General features: G+C 48.1%; 1 protein-coding gene across 4 annotated transcripts in view; it reads left to right on the top strand.

The window, feature by feature from the left end:
• Positions 1 to 15,841: 15,841 nt before the first annotated feature.
• ARHGAP28 (Rho GTPase activating protein 28) overlaps positions 15,842 to 19,727 on the top strand; it is a 167,840-nt gene continuing 163,954 nt past the window's right edge. For all 4 annotated transcript variants that reach the window (XM_084778158.1, XM_084778157.1, XM_084778156.1 and 1 more), the window contains exon 1: positions 15,842 to 16,088. In XM_084778158.1, coding sequence (XP_084634284.1) covers positions 15,967 to 16,088 — 122 coding nt within the window. In that variant the 5' untranslated portion in view covers positions 15,842 to 15,966. The remainder of the gene's footprint in view (positions 16,089 to 19,727) is intronic.

Genomic DNA, 19,727 nt, shown 5'->3' with positions numbered 1-19,727 from the left:
TCATCCTTAAGTCTCTTTGAGGTCGGATCCAGGTCACACTTCAAACTATTTAAACAGAGAAAGAGACTGCCAGTGTAGCCACTTAAGCAAAGTGGTTTGCACAACAAAGACATCAAATATTGCCAGAATTATCTTTAAATACACCAGTGTTATTCTTTTTTGAATAGCTGTTGGCTGGGATCATCTTGTCCACAAAACAATTGTGTTTTTCCTGATAAGAGCACAGGGGACTTAATGGTGGTCATGACCTGCATCACCCCCTTGAGCTGCCGGTTAGAAGTGTATCTTTGTTATGAAAATCGGGTCTAACAGCTAATGAATAAACATTACATCCTGGCATCCCAAATCTCCCTCATCTCCAGCAGGCCTGGTTAGCATGCTGCTTAGCTTCGGGACACTTTAGAGGCGCTGCTCCTTAAGATACATTCTGCTTGTGTAACTTAATGTCGCTTAGGCTAATCTCTTAATACATTCTTTATAACATTAATTTAATTGCTCTGAGTTCGTTCTGCGTCGAATCCTGCCAGAGGCGAAGAGCATAGTGAAAATAGCATGTGGCTTTTGAAGCCTCAAAGCCTGCCCTAGTGACACATCTATTCCAACGAGCCACACGTCCTAATCCTTCCCAAACAGTTCCACAAACTTGAGACCAACTTTTCAAAGTACAGAAGCCTACAAGGGCCATGCTTATTCACACCACCATAATTGCTTTTGATGTATTTAATCACAAACTGAAACCCCTCACGTTTAATAACATCTATGTTTAACACATAGCTCACAACATTCCCGGAAAGGTAATCATTGGTTCTCAGGAACCAGTGCAAACCAGCTCCTGGAGATCGCTGGCTGTGAGTACAGGGAGCTTATTTGCTGACTCACAGAGGAATACTTGAAAGCTCGCATCCCAGGCCTGGATATGAAGGGCATGAAATCCAAACCACTGTGAGATTGTATGCTCAGAAAGACAACAGTAGAGAGCAGCTTCCCGGGGAACCGTTAAGTATAGCCTTGGTAACAGAACCACCAATCACTCTGCAAGAACACCGCGCCCCCCGCGCCCCACCCCCGTACCCCACCCCACCCAACCCCCACACCCCCCTTGTACCCCCCGCACCCCACCCCACCCCACCCCACCCCACCCCCCACACCCTCCCTGTACCCCCCGTACCCCACCCCCGTACCCCACCCCACCCCACTCCCCCACACCCTCCCTGTACCCCCGCACCCCACCCCCGTACCCCACTCCACCCCACCCCCCACACCCTCCCTGTACCCCCCGCACCCCACCCCCGTACCCCACCCCACCCCACTCCCCCACACCCTCCCTGTACCCCCTGCACCCCACCCCCATACCCCACCCCACCCCCCACACCCTCCCTGTACCCCCCGCACCCCACCCCCGTACCCCACCCCATCCCACTCCCCCACACCCTCCCTGTACCCCCTGCACCCCACCCCCATACCCCACCCCACCCCCCACACCCTCCCTGTACCCCCCGCACCCCACCCCCGTACCCCACCCCACCCCACCCCCCACCCCCTCCCTGTACCCCCGCACCCCACCCCCGTACCCCACCCCACCCCACCCCCCACACCCTCCCTGTACCCCCTGCACCCCACCCCACCCCCAGCTGGAACCTTCATTCTAATAACAAGCCAGAATGCATACTGAAAGTGGTATTTAACTTGAATTTTAATGGAAGCATCAAAAGTCTAGGTCCAGAACTTCTAGACCAGCATTCTGTAATTACATCCGTGTATGACTGAGCACACAGGAAATTGGCTGTAAAGTATCTGAAGTCTATGTTGTTCAGGCTCTCACTGAGGGACCAATGACAGCACTTTACTCCGCATGACTGAACAATCTTCCAAGCTCCAACACCGTCTGCCACCATGACTGCAGTCTACTGTGCCCTGAGACGTCTGCTGATACAGTCTTGGAGATAAAGTAGGGCTTTTTTGAAAAAGAGCATTTATTTTCTTCATAATCATTACTGTTATTGTTTAAAAATATTCCCAATTATTCTGTATTGACAACACAACTGAGGTATCTGTGTTTTACATTTCAGCTATCTTAAGCTTGATTGGTAACAGTTAGCTACAGGGTGGTCCTTATTTTTTTTTTTGATACAATATGTGTGAGGGTGGTAGGGAGGGAGAGGGGGACGCATAGGGAAGGCGTGTGTGCCCGTGTGTGTGTCCAGGTCTGCTCACCCACCAAAGGGTGCGTGAAGGCCAGAGCTTGACATTGGGTACCTTCGTAAATTGTTTTTCACGTTCCTCTTGAGACAGCCTCAAAGAACTTGGAGTTTAGCATTTTGGCTGGGCAGGAGCACCGGGGTCAACCTGTGTCTGCACCCTGCCCACTCTCAGCACTGCAGTTACCGGTGCACATCAAAGACTAGGTTTTTATTACACGGATTGTAGGGATACAAACTCAGCTAACCAGCCTGTGCAGCGGGCACTTCATCCTTTAAAGGCTCTCCGAGTCCTGGCCCTCGTTGTGTCTGAGGATTAGACCGTTCAAGTCCATGCCTCTTTGAGCGGCTGCCTAAGGTCTCCTCTTGCACTGTGTTTTGGACGTGTTGTTTCACTATTAGTCTCTCTCAAGCTCCCTCTGTGAGGAAATGATACCACTGTCTTTACACACTCGTGTGCAACCCCTTCCGGTGACAGTTTAAAAGTAAATCTTCCACTTTCAGTCTTTATATGTTGGCAGCAGACATCAACGGGAAGACTTCAGAGCCTGGGTGTCTAACTGTGGTGGTTCACACGCTGGCTTTCTTGATCCTTCTTTCAGGAATGCCCTTCAAGGGCCAACTTTAGAAGTTAAGCGCTGGCCGTGGACGTAGTCTGATGAGAGTGGCAGCCCAGACTAGTGGTGGACCTTTGCGTCACATCTGTAAAAACCCTGCCTAGCACCTGAGGCATGTACATTCAGTTCCGGCCACTTGTTCATTCCACCAATTACATCTACCACCCCCCACTCCTCTACGTAAATTTTTTTAAAAGTAAGTAGGACGACGTGATTTCTATAAAATCGAACTGTGACTAGGAATGTGGTCATCTGGGAGAGTTCTCGTGCAGGCTGCAGGAGGGGCGGGGCCCTGTGTGCAGCATTGCAGGTGGCGGTGGGCTCTAGCGATCCAAGTACTTGGGAGTCAAAGCAAGAGGATGAGAAGTTCAAGGCCACCTTGGGCTACCTAGTGAGTGCAAGAACAGCTCGGGCAGCGTGGGATCCTGTCTCAGGAAAAAAAAAATGCAGTATTTATGCTTCACTGTGGTTAGGACAGTGGTACCCATGAGCATCAAGACTGCTCAAACGGCACCACTGAGACTGCGCACATGGCCCGTTTGGTGGCTTTGGAGAAGGGCTTTCTGGGCCCACTTAGGCAGTAGGTGCCAGGAAACCTGCAGGACAGAGGGACACGAAGTCTGTCTGTCTGTCGTCGTCGGCTCACAGACTTATGACTGCGCTGGGCTGATTCATTCTTTGGGGCATGACTCTGAGCATCTAAACACTGAGCTCTTTCTAGGCCATATGGTTTGAGTTGGGCAGAGCCAGGCCTCTGGCCTCGGGATTAACTGCATTCCCACAAGAGGCCTGGGCCATTTTCCTGGGTTTAGGGATGAAATTCTGGGCAAAACGGGGCTACACTGCTGGGACCTCTGTTAGATCCCCACGCCAAGACTCTCTTCTCCCCTTACACGGGAAGTGCAGACAGGGGCGATGAGTGGGCACGTTGTAATCACAGGACCTGCATGCTCTGTGTTGAGGGGGAGACGGAACAAAGCTGAGATGCTGAAGATGCCTGCTAGCAAATGTTCAGACTGTGTTTGAAGGCACGTGCCTTAGTTACTTCCTTGTACTTTCTGTTGCTGTGATAAAATACACTGACAAGTTAAGGGTTTTGGCTCAGGGTTCAAAGGTCACTCTCCTTCATGCTAGTGAAGTCAAGAAGCAGGAGCTTGAGACGGATTGAGACATTGAATCCTTGTCAGGCAGAGTCAACGAGTGGATGGTTTCAGCTCTCTTTCTCCCTTTTAAGTTGGTCAAGACTCTAGCCTAGGGCATGGCTCCACCCACAGCACGAGGCTCCTCTACCCCTCAGTTAAGCCCACCACGTAGCTCCCTGTAGCTCTCAAGATTACCACGGCAATCCCAGCGGCCCACCTCCTATGTGAGTCTAGACTTCAACTTGACTATTGAAATTAACCATCAGGATGAAGTGGACACTGTTCTTTTCTTCTTTACTTTTAATTTTTAATAGTTTCATATGCATATGCAGTGTGCTGTGTTTATAGTCACCCCTGATGCCCTCTCTTGTCCCCCTTCCTTGTCCTCTGAAGCCCTCCTTCTTGTCAACATCTCCTCCAGTGGCTACACAACTGCAGAGATACAGTGCTGCCCCTCCACAGCAGACACTAGCAGTGCTGCCCCCCCACAGCAGTCACTGGCAGGCACTAGGACCTCAGGAAGAGATGGGGGTCTCGTGGGTACCCAGGACCATTATTTTCATACTCAGTACTTTTCACAGGGGAAATGGCAGCCCAGAGAGGTTAGTTCGCCAAAAGGTGCAGACCCAAGGAGAAGCTGGGCTGGGATTTGACTCAGGTCTTCTGACACCAGGGCCCTGGAACCTAACCACGCACTATGACCTCTTAATCATTCAGGATGATCTGTCAACCTTGGTCAGGGAAATAAAAGCTTATGAGACATCAGTGTGAGGAGTAAATATCCCCACATTGGGTTCTATGGGGTCCTCAATATATAGCAGTGAGTACAGTACTTGTAATTATATCCCATTTTCTCTATTCTAACTAGGTGGGAGTAAATGAGTTTGTATTTACAGATTGCTTTGAAAGTCTGGGTGAAAGATGATCATTAAAAACCATGACAGCTTGCTCCCTAAAAGCTTGACAGTTTTTTTTTCCCTTATACAAAAAGAATGAAGCCCGATTTGGATTTGACAACTCGAGTGTGTCTCTGTCACCATCACTTGTAAGACTCAATGGTCACTTGAGATCTGGCAATTAAAAAAAAAAATTCTCCAAAGTGACTGAAAAGAGGCTTAAGATGAGGCGATATTAGAGAGAGAATTTTGGCGCCTGGCATGGAAGCACCGTGGAGATCTCGGCATCCTTTGTTCTGTCCTCACCTCAGCTGCTGAAGGGGGAAAGCGAGCATTTCCTCAATTAGAGGAAAACCTGTTACCTGCAGATTGCAAATATTGCCCAGAGAAAATAGGACTGTGAAGGTCGTTCTACTGGTGGCAATTTCCTGGGAGGAGCCATCTAGAGTCTGCCTCTATCACAAGCTTTTCTCCTGCAGCTGTCTGCTTATTGATTGGTTGATTGATTGGCAAGCCCCTGTTATATAGCCCAGGCCAACCCATAACACACAATCCCCCTGCCTCAGCTTCCCAAGTGCTGTGATTTTATATCTCTGTGCCTCCAATGGCCATGCTTGGCTGGGTCTATCCTGTTCAGACAGCAAGTCTTGACACTTCCCTCTTCTTGCATGGCTCACTTCTCTGGTTCTGATAAGGAACGGTGCACTAGGGCGTTCCTGTGTGCAGGATTTGGATGCAGCCATTGAGTGGAAAGGCTGCCTATCAACCTGTAGCATCGCGGTTGAGAGGAAATGCGTACAGCTCCGCATCGCGTTCTGATCATTTATAGACTTACTCCTGACTCACTTATCAGACATAAGTGTGCACGTTTGCATCTTGAGATCACACATGCCAAACACCACTCTGGACTGCGAGGTTGCGACTAGAGGAAGATGTACTGTGATTACTTTCTCTGCGGTAGTTTTCAACAGGGCATTACACCCAGAGTCGGAAGAAGCTTCTCCTTGCATTCTCCAGGGGAAAGTTCGAGAGCAGAGCATTTAAGAGCAAGCACCACGGGCTCACTGTCTGGCCCACAGGTACAAAGAGATTGTCCTCTCCTACACCTGAAGGTTCAGTTCTACAACTACTGCGAGGTTTAGCATGACAGCTCTGTCTTCAAAGTCACCCAAGCCAGCTGCATGCTGAGCCTGAGGGACACTCTTCACAGAGACTCACTTTCTCCAGGACTAAGGCACTGGCCACCACTGTCTGTCATGTGTGAGTCCCCATGCTCTTTGAAGCCATCACGGGGGGAGGGGGACAGGGGGGGCAGGAAGGATTGGCCCTGTGGTCTGATTTCATAGTAACCGAAGTGATGCCCTGATTTACAGACAGAGAAACGGATTCCAGTGAAAGCAGTGTTCTTTAGTCACTGGAGCGCTGTTACGTCAGTCTACTCTGCACCAGATGCTGTGCTAATTCCAGAAGTTTATAAGAACCCCAAGTGCAAATAGTGAGCCTGGAATGCCAGCATTGTAAGTGGGGTGTCTCTTCATGGCCGTGACTGTGTAGTGGCCAAGTGAGCGGGACCCAAGACAATGCGTCATAACCAGATACGCCACTGAAGTATCTCCTGAGACAGGCAAGCCTCTGTTTCCTGCTACCTCCCATGCCTGCTCTATTTCGGAATGTGGCTTCGGTTAACGCATTTCACAGTGGAAATGTTTAGTCTCTGGAGTACACTGAAATGCCCAGACTGTTGGATTCGTGGTGTTAGGTGCTTGATGAATTCCTTTGGAACACCTCTCTTAGGCATTGCTAACAAAATCAGAGTTACAGGAACAACTTCTTAGATGTACAGCTATAGAGAAAAGGAAAGTATTTGTTCAACATTTTATATATAAGGCACAAGATTAATGCTATTGTCCTGTATTACAGATAAAAGAGACAATGTCGCGAAGCAGCTGCTGAAGGCCTGGAGCTCTCTCCTCTGTCTGCCTCCTCCAAGCTCACTTCAGTCCTTCCATCAATCACGCTGTCTTAACTGCCCCTTGGAGAAACACGCTTTCAGATCATACTTTCAATTCTCCAGAGCCATGTACGTATTATTGAATGGTGCCATCTGTACCTTGCCTGAGGCCTGAGTTCGCCGACACAGAGTGGAACCCTTCTATTCTTACTTTAAAACTGCAGTCCCACCTGCTTTATAAACACTGTCAGGCACCGGTACTCCTGTCAATCAGACAAAGCGTCACTTCTTCATTGCACTTTCTGCAGCACCAATCCCTTCCCAGACCCTAGCTACCTGCCATGTCCTGAATGTCCTTGGTCAGTGCTACCAGGCTGGTCCTCACTGCCTGAAGCTTCGCCAGATGAGGCTCCAGCAAACACCAGGTCTGTGGCATCCGGTCTTGGTATCCAAAGCACACAGATGTCCCCCAACACGTGTGCGTGCTCTTGGGTCTACCTTACCTGGACAGCAAGCAAAATGTTCTGCAAAGGCCACACAGTTCTCAACTCTCAGGGATTGCTAAGTGGAGGGTAAGCATGTGGCTGAGGATGGCCAATCTGATACAGTGTTCTCATTCCTTGTATTCTGAGAAGAAGGCAGGGAAAATTAAAATTCATGAACTTTGTAAGGAGCAGCCAGCAAGATTGTGTTCTGGCATTGGGTTCTTTGCTTTTTTTTTTTTTTTCTCCCAGCACTGGCTTTCAAACCTCTGCTATTCCCTGGGTATCTCTGGGACACTCTTCCTGTCTTTTTTTTTTTTTTTTTTTTTTTTTTTTTTTTAATTTTTTTTTAAATTTTTTTTTTTAATACATTTTTATTAATTTATACATATTACATCTCAGTTGTTAGCCCATCCCATGTATCCTCCCATCCCTCCCTTCCTCCCACTTCCCCCCCCTACTCCCCTCCCCTATGTCTGTGTCTGAGGGGGATCTCCTCCCCCTGAATATGCTCATACGGTATCAAGTCTCTCCTTGGTGACCTATTATCTTTCCTCTGAGTGCCACCAGGCATCTCCATCCAAGGGACATTAGCCAGAACTTGGAAACAACCTACGTGTCCCTCAACAGAAGAATGGATAAAGAAACTGTGGTACATTTACACTATGGAATACTACTCAGCTATTAAAAACAAGGAATTTCCAAAATTTGTGGACAAATGGATTGAACTAGAAATTGTCATAATGAGTGAGTTCACACAGAAGCAAAAAGAGCTAAATGGTATATACTCACTTATATCGAGACACTAGCCCAAGGTGTACGTCCCCATGAAAAACTGTACCTACCAGAATAATGGGTAAGAGGGGAGGACATCCTATTGAATCTTTAGGTGTGAGAAGCCTGGGAGAAAGAGGAAATGGAAGGATCCAGTGGGTCCTGGAAAACTACAGGCGAGTCTGGGCCCTGGGGTCCTCCGCAAACTGTGGCAACAGCCAAGGAAAAAATAGGCAGTAAAAACCTTGAACCCCTACCCGGACTAGCCGATGGACATTCTCCACTGTTGAGTGGAGAAGAAGATCTAACTCTCACACAAACTCTGGTGCCCCACTCTTCCTGTCTTAATTAGACATGTTTCTGTGGCTGCAAACCAGGAACTCTCATAATGAGCTCTTCCTCCCTGTTGGCCAACCCGCTGGGGCTGCATCTGTCCCGAGGCTGCTGCCTCACCAGCTCCTGCACTCATATTGGATCACTTCCTAGGTCAGCATGTCTGTCACACCCAGGGCTACTGCTAACCAAGCAGGCAACTGACCTGAGAGAAGGACCACAGAGGCCCTTTTCCCAGCTCCCACTCCAGCCATCTGTGCGAATCTTTATTCACACAGTTATGGAAGTTATGTCCAACAGTTGCTCAGTGCCATCATGGTCTTCCTCTCAGGATGGTCTGCCTCCCCACATCTGGACACTGACAGTAGACTTTCTTCTTTCCCAGCATTCACTCTGCTCCAAATGAGGCTGAGGAGCACAGGAGGTGTGTGTCAGGGGAGCAAGGGCCACATACTGCCAGCTCCAGGGGTAGAGGGTCGACCAAAAGCTAGGTCTAGTCTAGTCTTGTCCAGTTTGGGACCTTTAGATTTCCTGTCTGAACTCAGGAAAAAGTTTAAAGCGCTCCCAGGGCTCAGATACACCCAGGGCTCAAAAAAAAAAAAAAAAAAAATGCCCATCTTCTTAGCCTGCTTTCTAATACTCTCTGCTCTTCAGCTTATCCAGCAAAACTGCCATTTGGATCTTTTCTGGGACTTCTTTCCAGCCTACACTGCAGTGCCTTTCTTCTAATGTCCCCAACTGCCCGTGTCTACCTGAAAATTAAACAACTGTCATTCATCTTTGAAGATGATTTTGTAAAGGTTTACTTATTTTTCGTGCATGAGTGCTTTGCCTTTCTATATGTCTGTGCACCATGTGTGTGTAGTGCCAGAAGAGGGTGTCAGATCCCCTGGAACTGGATTTCCAGATGTTTGTAAGCCACTGTGTGGGTGCTAGGGCTTTAACTGTGGTCCCATCCAAGGGCAGCCAGTGTTCTTAACTGCCAAACAATGTCTCCAGAGGAAATGCTTAAAAATTCCTCCCATGGGTGGTGGTGGTAGTCGTTGTTGTTGTTGTTGTTGTTGTTGGTGGTGGTGGTGGTGTGTGTGTGTGTATGTGTGTGTGTGTGTTTATTGTATGCATGCATACCTGTTTGTGTGCATGAGGGTGAGCATGCATATGTGTGTACATGTATGCAGGGGCCGGAGGTCAGTGCCAATCACTCTCCACTTTATGTTTTGAGACAGGGTTCCTCGCTGAACCTGGAGCTCAGTAATTCACCAAGTTAACTGGATGCAGAGCCCCAGGGACCCGCCTCCTTCTGTTGCCCCAGAACTTGGGGTAAGGAAGTCTGCCACCTCACTCAGCTCTTTACATGGATACTGGGACTCCAAAAGCAGGTCTGTCTGCTTGTGTGGTGAGCTCTCTATTTACTGTGCCATCTTTCCAGCCCCAGGAAATAAATTCTTTGATGAGCTATTTCTCTAGCCTTGTCTGTGGCTGGCTGATATTCCCTCCCCCACCCTGCCTGGGTCTATTAGCAGTGATTTATTTCCAATCAATAATGATTCAGTTTATTTGCAGAAGTCTCTTATGTGACTCAGTTATGTCCGTCACATAAATAACTCATTGTGACCTGGCTGACTGGCTCTCATGGTGATATAATCTGTGTAACCCAATTACCAGATTGATCACAGAGCCCAGAATGGCTAATGAAAAAAAATGGCTCCAATCTCTCTTTAAAAACAGACGCTGAGGAAGCAATAGAAAAAGTCAGAGTGGTCTGAGAATTCTGTGCCATTGTGAGAATATCCAGAAAAGAAAGTTACATGATTTGAGTAGTGCTGATAAATTTTAAAGATATTTAAGAGGATCAGTTTAAGATTCATTAGCTTAACAGAGGATGAAGAATTTGCACATCTTTCAGACACTTTAAGAGATACTTGTCTTGGGCCAGGATGTACATTAGATGGTAGAGTGTTGCACATCTGTGAGGTACTAGGTTTGACTCCCAGTACCATGTGGCCGAGGATGCTGGCACACGCCTGTGATTCTGGCACTGAGGAGGTGGTGACAGTAGGATCAGAAGCTCATGGTGTTGGAAGTTCAACAAAGCCAGCCCAGGATACCAGATACTGTCTCAGAAACAAAAATAAACAACAACAAGCTTGTTTTCTTAAAGCATTTCTTCTCCATCTAAGCACAGCTCTGGATGCATTCTTTTCAATCGCTCAGTCTTTCCAGAGGATCTGGGGACACAGGAAGGTGAGGTGAGCATCATCGCCAGCACCCTGGGCCTTCCTTTCCGGAAGATCAGGGCTGGGGACACTGTGGCTCCTGCCCTCTTGCAGAGGGAGCCCAGTCTGTGGCTGTGCGGCCTCCTCCCACAGCAGCAGCTGGCTCCCAGGCCTGGCTCTCAGGGTGCTTGGCCAAGCAGCGCTGTTGCCAGGTAAGCAGTAAGACCACGAGCAGCACTTTCTTCTGTCCGTGTGACGGTTGCACATACATGTCTTGTTATTTCCTGCTAGGATGGGGTACGCTGGGTTACCTCCACACTTCAGAGTTGTCAGAGCCAGGGTGCCCTGGTGTCTATTGAGGCTTTTCCAGTAGGCTTCTTCTTTCAGTAGAGGCTGTGAAATGTCCCAGGAATCTCTAATCCGGCTTGTTTACTCCTGAGGAATGAACTCCAAGGATATTTCTGGAAGGGCCGAAAGGGAGGCCCAGTGACTGGAGGAATGAAAAAGAGAGAAGGAAGCAAGCACTTAGCAAGTGTGTATGCTATTGTATAAGTCAGGGTTTGTATAAGTCTGCGACGAAACACCATGACCCAACAGGAAGTTGGAGAGGAAAGAGTTTATTTGGCCTACACTTCCACACCATTGTTCGTCATTAAAGGAAGTCAGGACAGGAACTCAAACAGAGCAGGAACCTGGAGGCAGGAGCTGATGCAGAGGCCATGGAGGGTGCTGCTTACTGGCTTGCTCAGCCTGCTTCCTTATAGAACCCAGGACACCAGCCCAGGGATGGCCCCACCCACCATGGGCTGAGCCATCAGCTGAGCCAATCGCTAATTAAGAAATGTCTTACAGCTGGGCAGTGGTGGGGCGTGCCTTTAATCCCAGCACTCGGGAGGCTGAGGCAGGTGAGTCGCTATGAGTTCGAGGCCAGCCTGGTCTACAGAGCGAGTCCAGGACAGCCAAGGCTACACAGAGAAACCCTGTCTCTAGAAAAAAAAAATGAAAAGAAATGTCCTACAGCTGGATCTTATGGGGGCATTTTCTGAATTGAGGGTCCCTCCTTTCAGATGACTCTAGTTTGTGTCAAGTTGACGAAAGACTAGTCAGCGCAGACATGTGCAGCAGTGTGTTAGATATTCTAAAAATTGCCTCTTTGCTTTCCCACCAATTCTGGGAGGATACGTGGTCAGTTCTCACATTTCAAATTAGGACATTAGAGCAGTGTATCCAGTAAGTGGCATGCCCACCATGCGGCCCCAGGCTCAGCTCTCCGGCCTGTCCATTGAGTAAATGGAGTCTTGCCACACCCCTGGCCATTCTGTGGCTGGCTGATGCCTCTTCACGCCCACCTCCTGACAGATACATAATACATACAAAAACCAAAAACCAAAACCGTTAGCCCTCAACACATTCTAAGAGCCCATAATGAAAATTAATTTTACACACACACACACACACTCACACACTCACACACACACACACACACTCACACACTCACACACTCATACACACACACACACTCACACACACACACTCACACACTCACACACACACATACACTCACACACTCACACACACACACTCACACACACACACTCACACACACTCACACACACACTCACACACAGGAATACATACTATGCACTGAAAATACATCTAATTAACCCTTCGATTGCTATTGTTCGTGGCATTTAACCCTTAACATAATAAACAGGTTTATGAAAAGTTACACCAGGAAATGCAAATCAAGTGCTACTCATCTCATTACATTAAGTAAAGAAGGATGCGTTTCACATCTCAGGAAACCTCTTCACACTTCAGAGGCTGGATTCAGGCAGCAGCCAGCCTGGCATGGCTTCCAGCCTTGTCACATGCCGGACACACGGACAAGCGGCTGTAGCCCAGATGTAACTTGGAGCTGTGAACAGTGATGTTTGTTTCAGCTGCTGAAGCCTCCGGTGGGCTGATGTTTTGGCACCTAGAATAGGACGGAATCAGACATGACGTGAGCTCCTTTCTTTTGTATGTGCAGATGCAGGTCAGCAGACCAGCACGTGGCTCAGGGGCCTGTGCTCTGCTGGTGTCAGGCTGGTCACCTGTGTCTCCTGATTCTCAGCCCAGCACTTGACATGGGAAACTCTAATTCGTTCCTGTTTGACCTTACTCCAACAGACAGAAAGTGCTATTTCAGAAAGAAAGCCCATGGTGCACTCTCCAGGCAACTTTTTCTTCCTGAGGGCCCTCATGCCCGCTTGCTCCATCACCTCCCAGCTGTCGCTGCCTTGTGACGTCACCCCTAGCCAGTGGTTCCTTACAGTTCTGGGAAAGTCAGCATGCCAATTCATTCTGTTAGATCCACGATGCCAGGTGTGTATTTTAAGATCCGAGGATGCTTCAGCCCCTTCCTCTCCCTCTTTTCTTACAATCCTGGGGAGCAATCAGTATCAAACCCAGGGTCATGAGCATATTAAGGAGGTGTCCCCACATGGAGCTATACCCAGGCCCCCAACAGCTTTTCATAGTCTATATATTGCTAAGCCTGTTTAGGGTGGAAATTATTCACTGACAAAACACCTGGATGAGCAATTCTTTCTCTGTCTTTCCTGGTAAGCATGACTATAGCACTGGGGCCACATTAGCAGCTTTGCTTTGGGTCCCAAGGCACACCCGTGTGTCCCTGGAGCACTCGGTGCCTGTGATGACAGCTGTCTGTAACATTGTGCCACGAGTAAAGGAAGAAGTACAGCGTGACTTGGGAACACTGAGCTATCGCCACTCCTAGATCTGTCTCCCAGTAGTAGTTACCAGACACACGACAGAGCAGCATAGGAGAGGGCTACCACCGGGGCCGCAGCTTCACGGCCCCCTCAACCTGCGGTGAGTGAGCCTGTGGGCTGTACATGGCCTTTCCTCCCATCCCTCCAGCTTCCTGTTGCTTCTCTTTTGGGTACAGACGATCTAGTCCAGTGGTGACACGGTGCCCAGACTATATGTAACATCAGGTCACCCAATCTGAAGGGCTAATAGAAATAGCTTGAACAACGCATTCTGCCGTAAAATATGTGCTGTGTAGCATCTTTCTGAAACCTGAAAACTCAAGGAAGCTGGCGAGTTAAGATAGTAGCGTACATAAACATTTGGAAAATGGCACCGCACACAGAACTTGTTTTTATTAGATGTTTTAGTGCTATGACGTTCTTTGAGTCATTTGTAAGAATTCCTTGGCTAGCCTGAAAGGTAAGAACCGCTACTCTGCTTCCTCAGTTCACTTGTAATCCACCCACCCATCCACCCACCTGTCCTCCAAGCCCTCTGTCTAGTTAGGGTTACATTGCTGTGATGAAGCCCCATGGCCAACAGAAACTTGGGGAGGAAAGAGTTTATTTCACTCACAGTTCCACGTAACAGCTCTTTATCAAAAGCAGTGAGGGCAGGAACTCACGCAGGGCAGGAACCTGGAGGCAGGAGCTGATGCAGAGGCCAAGGAGGGGGCTGCTTACTGGCTTGCACCTCATGACAGCTCCATCCTGCTTTCTTCTTACAGAACCCAGGACCACCAACTAAGGGACTGCACCACCCACGGGGAGCTGTGCCCTCCCCCATCCATCACTGGGGAAATGGCCTACAGGCCTGATCTTATGGAGGTATTTTCTTTCTTCTTTTCTCTTGATTTTTTTTTTTCAAGGCAGGGTTTCTCTGTGTAGTCTTGGCTGTCTTGGGCTTGCTTTGTAGACCAGGCTGGCCTCGAACTCACAGAGATCTGCCTGCCTCTGCCTCCCCAAGTGCTGAGATTAAAGGCGTGTGCCATGGAGCCTGGCTTCTGAAGGTATTTTCTTAATTGAGGTCCCCTCCTCTCAGATGGCTTTAGCTTGTATGAAGTTGATGTATTACTATGCAGGACACCTTCCTTCTAGAGTGTGGCATGTGTAGGAGGGGCTCTAGGGTGTAAAAGATGACATCAGCCCTTCCAGCAGCCTGAGGTTTAGCAGAAAGCACCGGCTTGCTGGAAAATAGGAATTTGATCTCAAGCTGGCAATGGGTTTTCCCCTTAGAGCTTTCTCGCTCCTGGGTGTTTCCTTCTGAGAGGCGTTTCCTGGCTCCAACCGGGCTTTAGGGGGCTGGGGGAGAAGACCAGGATCCATTAGCATCACTCACGTGGATACAAAGAAGCACACCGGGCATAGGAAGGGTAGACTGGTTTAATTACAGGGCAGGATGAAATTATTCCTGTAACAAAAGCAAGAGCAATTTCTAGAAAGTGGCAGGGGTGGGGGTAAGGGGTGGAGAGGGGGCTTTGATTGATGGCCGCTAAGAGGTTTCACAGGGGAAGGAATCTTTAAAGGAGTTCCAGGTGGAACCGTAACGAGGAAAATGACTATAGCGCACTTTCTGGTGTGTGTGCATGTGTGCGTGTGTGCGTGTGTGCGTGCGTGTGTGTGTGTGTGTGTGTGTCTATACTCTTCCCCTGTGTGTGTGTGTTTGTGTGTGTGTGTGTCTGTACTCTTCCCCTTAAAAAAAAGCCCCCTGAAAATACCATTCATTGAGCTCACAGGACTAGCTTTCTGACAGTCTAGAAACAGTATCAGTCAGTGTGATCAGGACTGGGTGGAGTAAGGGACTTTAAGAATGAGGTAAAGGTCTGGCTGCTGCAGTCTGGAGGGTATGGGAAGCAAGGAAGCGCTGTCTTGTGCTTGCAGAGGGACGGCTTGGCAGAGGGAAGTCAGGTTTACTGTACTAGACTAGCGAATGGCAATACAACCCAATTCTTCAGTCTCTGGTTCGGACATTTAAATGAGACTGCCACATTTCCCTCCCTTTCTTCCGCCACAGCACCCATTCCAGACCTAGCCTCTCTCTCCTTGCCTAAGGCAGGGTTTCTGTCTCACTTCTGACTGCCAGGCAGGAAATGTTCCTAGCCACGGGATAAGCCTCCCGTTTGAAGGGGCGAGGAGGAGCTTGGGAAGAGGAAAAGAGAAACAAAGGAAGAAAAACACAAACTTTACTAGAGCAGCTGGCTGGAGCCACAAGCTTCAGGCAGGTTTCCAGTTTCCTAGAAGCAAGGATCCCTGGGCGTGGCTTCCAGTGTATGCTAATCTGTCCGCTATGGGCGTGGCCCTCAGTGTATGCTAATCTGTCCGCTATGGGCGTGGCTCCCAATGTATGCTAATCTGTCCCTTGTACTGTGTGGGCGTGGCCCGTGGGTGGGTGGGCGTGGCCATAGGGCGGGCGGGCGTGGCCGTCGTGGCTGCGGATCCGTGGGGCGCCGGACGCTCTGGGCTGCTGACCCGCTCCTGGAGCCGGTCCACGTTGGTCCGCGTCTTTGTTCTGGGTCCGCACGGGGACATGCGCCGCTGAAGATGGAGGTGGAGGACTCGGGCGGCGTGGTGCTGACCGCCTACCACTCCCACGCGCGCTCGCAACCGCAGGGGGCAGAGCCACGCTGCGCGCCCCGGGCCGCCGCCAGCCACCCGCTCAGCAGGTACGGAGCCGCTCCGCGGGCTGCGCGTCGGGCGGGGCGAGGGAGGCGGGCAGCGCTCTGGCAAGTTTTTTGTGGAGTTGATAATTGAGCCTGCTCTTTGTATGGCCCTGATTGGAAATGAGAAATGGCCTGAGCAAAAAGTCTGTGTGTGGCTGGCTGAGTAGAGGCTAGCTAGCGGGGTGGGGGGCTTGTAGCCGTGATGCAACTTTATGATGAGTTAGACTCAGGCATCATCTCTCTGGAAGGTATTGGAGGAATTTTAAAATAGTATTAAAAACCAACACCAGCAGGATGAAAATAAAATAAAAAGTTCTTTCAAATACTCAGGTTAACTATTTGAAGCCAAAGTTTTCTTGTAACCGGAAACCTCCTTTGATGTAACAATTTCACTCCTAGTATAAATACTCTCAATTGTGTAAATACGATGATGTCATTATTTGATGACTGCTGGTGTCCGTTCTATGCAGCAAACGCAATTCCTGTTTATTTCTTTGGGTGGGAAGAAGTGTCTAACCTCCTGACCATGTGCACTTAGCAAACCGAGATCCGGATCACATTGCCCTGGCACTGTCCATCTGTTCCACGAAGGATGAAGGTCAGTTAGAGCCCCAATAAGTACACCAAAGACGGGTGGATAAAAACATTCTGAGTGTGAGGTGGTTTACTCTCTGGCCTATTTAGGGGAAGTTAATTTGTTTTAAGTGTCACTGTCTACTATGAATACATCAATGGATGCTTTTATTTATTTATTTTGAGCCCACACTTTGGTGTGTTTTGATTTCATCTCCTAGTGGCATTTTTATGTCACTGTTATTTTCAATTACTTGTTTTTCCTCACACTTCTAACTTTATGTGGTTATAATTACGCCTGTTTCCCAATTTAATTGATTTGTGACCATGTCATAGAGCGTGCTTTGGAAGGCATCCATAAGATGAACCAACCACACGCTTAGGAACTATGCTAGGGTTAGCTTAGCTAACAAAGAAATTATTGTTTCTTCCAAAGAGAGCAGGTTGGTTCAAATCTCATTTTTATACAGACAGTGAGAAACGGACCAGTTTCCACTGGCGGTTAAGAGACATGCACATCGTTTAGACGTTGCTTGAAGATACAAACTCTCCTTTGTATTTAGCATGCAATTCTTTTCAGAAATACCATCTTGGACCACTATGACTTGCACCGTGAGTGACTAAATAGATGGGGTTTGATGCAAAGCAAGGGCCAGTTTTGTGCATTCTCTGTGGCTTAGACATAGCTTAAGCCCTAGCAGCTGTCGGCAGGGCGGGCACCAGCCAGATAGCTGAAGGCAAAGTGGAGGGGGACTTGTCATTAGCTCAGCATGTGGTCTCCTGGAATGGTGACACCAAGGAGCTGGAGAGTCCAAATAGTCAGTCCTGTACCATAAGCCAGTGGGGTCCCAGTTGGTAATTTGGTAGTTTCCTTGCACTCTGTAGGACCCTCTGTTTCTACCCCCTCCTATGAGTGGGGGGTGGGTGGGATTGTGCAGCCCCATCCTTCCAGCCCTGGAAGAGCAGAATCCTGGGAAAATAGCTTAAGTCCTTGGTCCTCAGTAAAAGCATTGAACATAGAGGTTCCTGTGTTTACTAGGAGCCAGAGGCTGCCACATCATCAATCATTTGTCTGATAACAGAAATTATCAGACCCAGTTATTAACCTTTGGCTTACTAGCTACTGATCAATACTTCCTTTCAAGCAAGAAGCAAGATGGTATTGTTCTGCTAGAGGAGAAAGCACTCTCTCTTTAGGAACACTTTCCTTAAACTCACTTATGTACTTGGAGCCCACTTGTGCAGCAGTGAGCAGTCCGGCTCTGGCTTCCCAAGGGTCGGCATTCTTTAGCACTTGCTAAACTTTCCTTCTTCCTCCTCAGGACGCCAGGGCTCCTAGTTTATCTAGTTTTGAGTTTAGAGTCTTATTTTTCCCGCCAAAATGTAATATATGCCCTATCCCTATTTTTTTTTGTCCATTTTCCCACCATTATATTCAAATACCAAAGAAGCATCTGGAATATTGTAGTAGCCAGATAAATACTTTTTGAGGAAATTAATTGATTCCCTAATAAGATTATAAAATGGCCAAGATAAAATGCTCCCTTTCTGAGTCAAACAGGCTATTTGCACATACTGCGTTTTGGTAAAACGTCAAGCACTGGAAACTATAAAGATAAATGGGTGAAACAACAGAACTTTGGGAGGAAAGAATTTGTCACCATTTCTAATGCAAGAAGTTCCAGGTATAACTGGATTTCCAACTTCCAGTTAAGAATGTGGGGCGTAGGACCTGGGGCCCTTGCTGCTGCCTGTGAACACTGTCAGAGGGTGAGGACTAGTAATGGCTGATCCTTGTGCGGGCCTTGGGAGGCCCTGTTTGCCATGCTCTTTCTGCTGCGGTTTTTTTTTTGCCTTGACGTCAGCTGTCCACTTAAATTCCTTTGCGGCCTGCCATCAATTTATTTGTTTTAGTTAAAATAAACAATCAGCAACATGTGCCTGTCAGTTGGAGCAGTCTTGCCAGACCCTTACCGTCACCTGCATCAGTGACTGCTTCAGGCAGATTACTTGGACAGCTTAGAACACGGACCAGCTCAAGAGACATTGTCAGTGCGGCTGATGTTCTTGATGTAAAGTTCTCTGGGCTGTGAAAGGGAGCACAGTGTGGGCAGACTTGACGGTTAATTGTTCAGATCATTTTTCCTCATGTGACGTTTGTCTTCTATGGTTCTCTTGGGAATTGATTTGGAAGACTCCACAGTCTGTCTTAGTCTCTCTAGTTTCCTCAGAAGCCGCCCACCCGCCTCACCGAATCTCAGTCTGTTTTATTGCAGCTGATAGATAAGATTCTGCCAGTGTTTGGTCCATGAGAATAAGTTGTTGAAATTATCTTCAGAATCATGCTTTTTAGAAAGACCAAGTGTATACTTAGAATCCTAAGAATGTTGACAAACATCCAGAATACTTTTGCGTATAAAGTGAGAATTAGCAAAAGAGGGTGCTAGTTGCCTGATTTTCTTTTTAATCGTTTCCTTGCTTGCATGAAGTAATGATGGAAGCACTTGGGGGGGGAGGGGCAAATATAAAAGGACCATGATTGTTTCTAGTTGTACAGTAAACTTCCTGAGAAGTGACAAAAATAGAGAAGGAAATAAAGCATCTCTTCCTCAAAAACAAATGGAGCCACCAGCCAGGATTCCCCCTGGGGGTCTCCTCTGCAGCCCTGTCCCCACTTTGTGAAGGAGACACTGGATCTTAATATCACAACCATTTTTTTTTTTAATGAGAACACTTTATTGATGATGTTTAGGAAGTAAATATTTTGGGCAAAGCTAAACTTATCAACTTTTAGTGATGATCTGTTTTGGGGGAGTACTTTTTTGGGTTGAAGTTAGTTTGAAAGATATGTATGCCAACATTTGTTTAAATTGAGCATTTCTGCAAGTCCGTTTGAGCTTGTGCATAAACAAAGCACAGCAAATTCTAGGAGAGGAAGGCTGCTTGTTCTTTCTGTAAGGGTCAGAAACTGTAATGGAAATGGAGTACTTAGCTGAGCACAGGTATTTATAGGCCATTCTTATGTTGTGGTTGGAAGCAGAGCTGATGTCTCTGGTTTCCTTCACGAAC

Source organism: Acomys minous (assembly GCF_964271855.1).
Source record: "Acomys minous genome assembly, chromosome: 4".
NCBI classification, from domain to species: domain Eukaryota; kingdom Metazoa; phylum Chordata; class Mammalia; order Rodentia; family Muridae; genus Acomys; species Acomys minous.
Note: the sequence above shows the minus strand (reverse complement) of the source record. Positions and strands in the feature narration are given on the sequence as shown.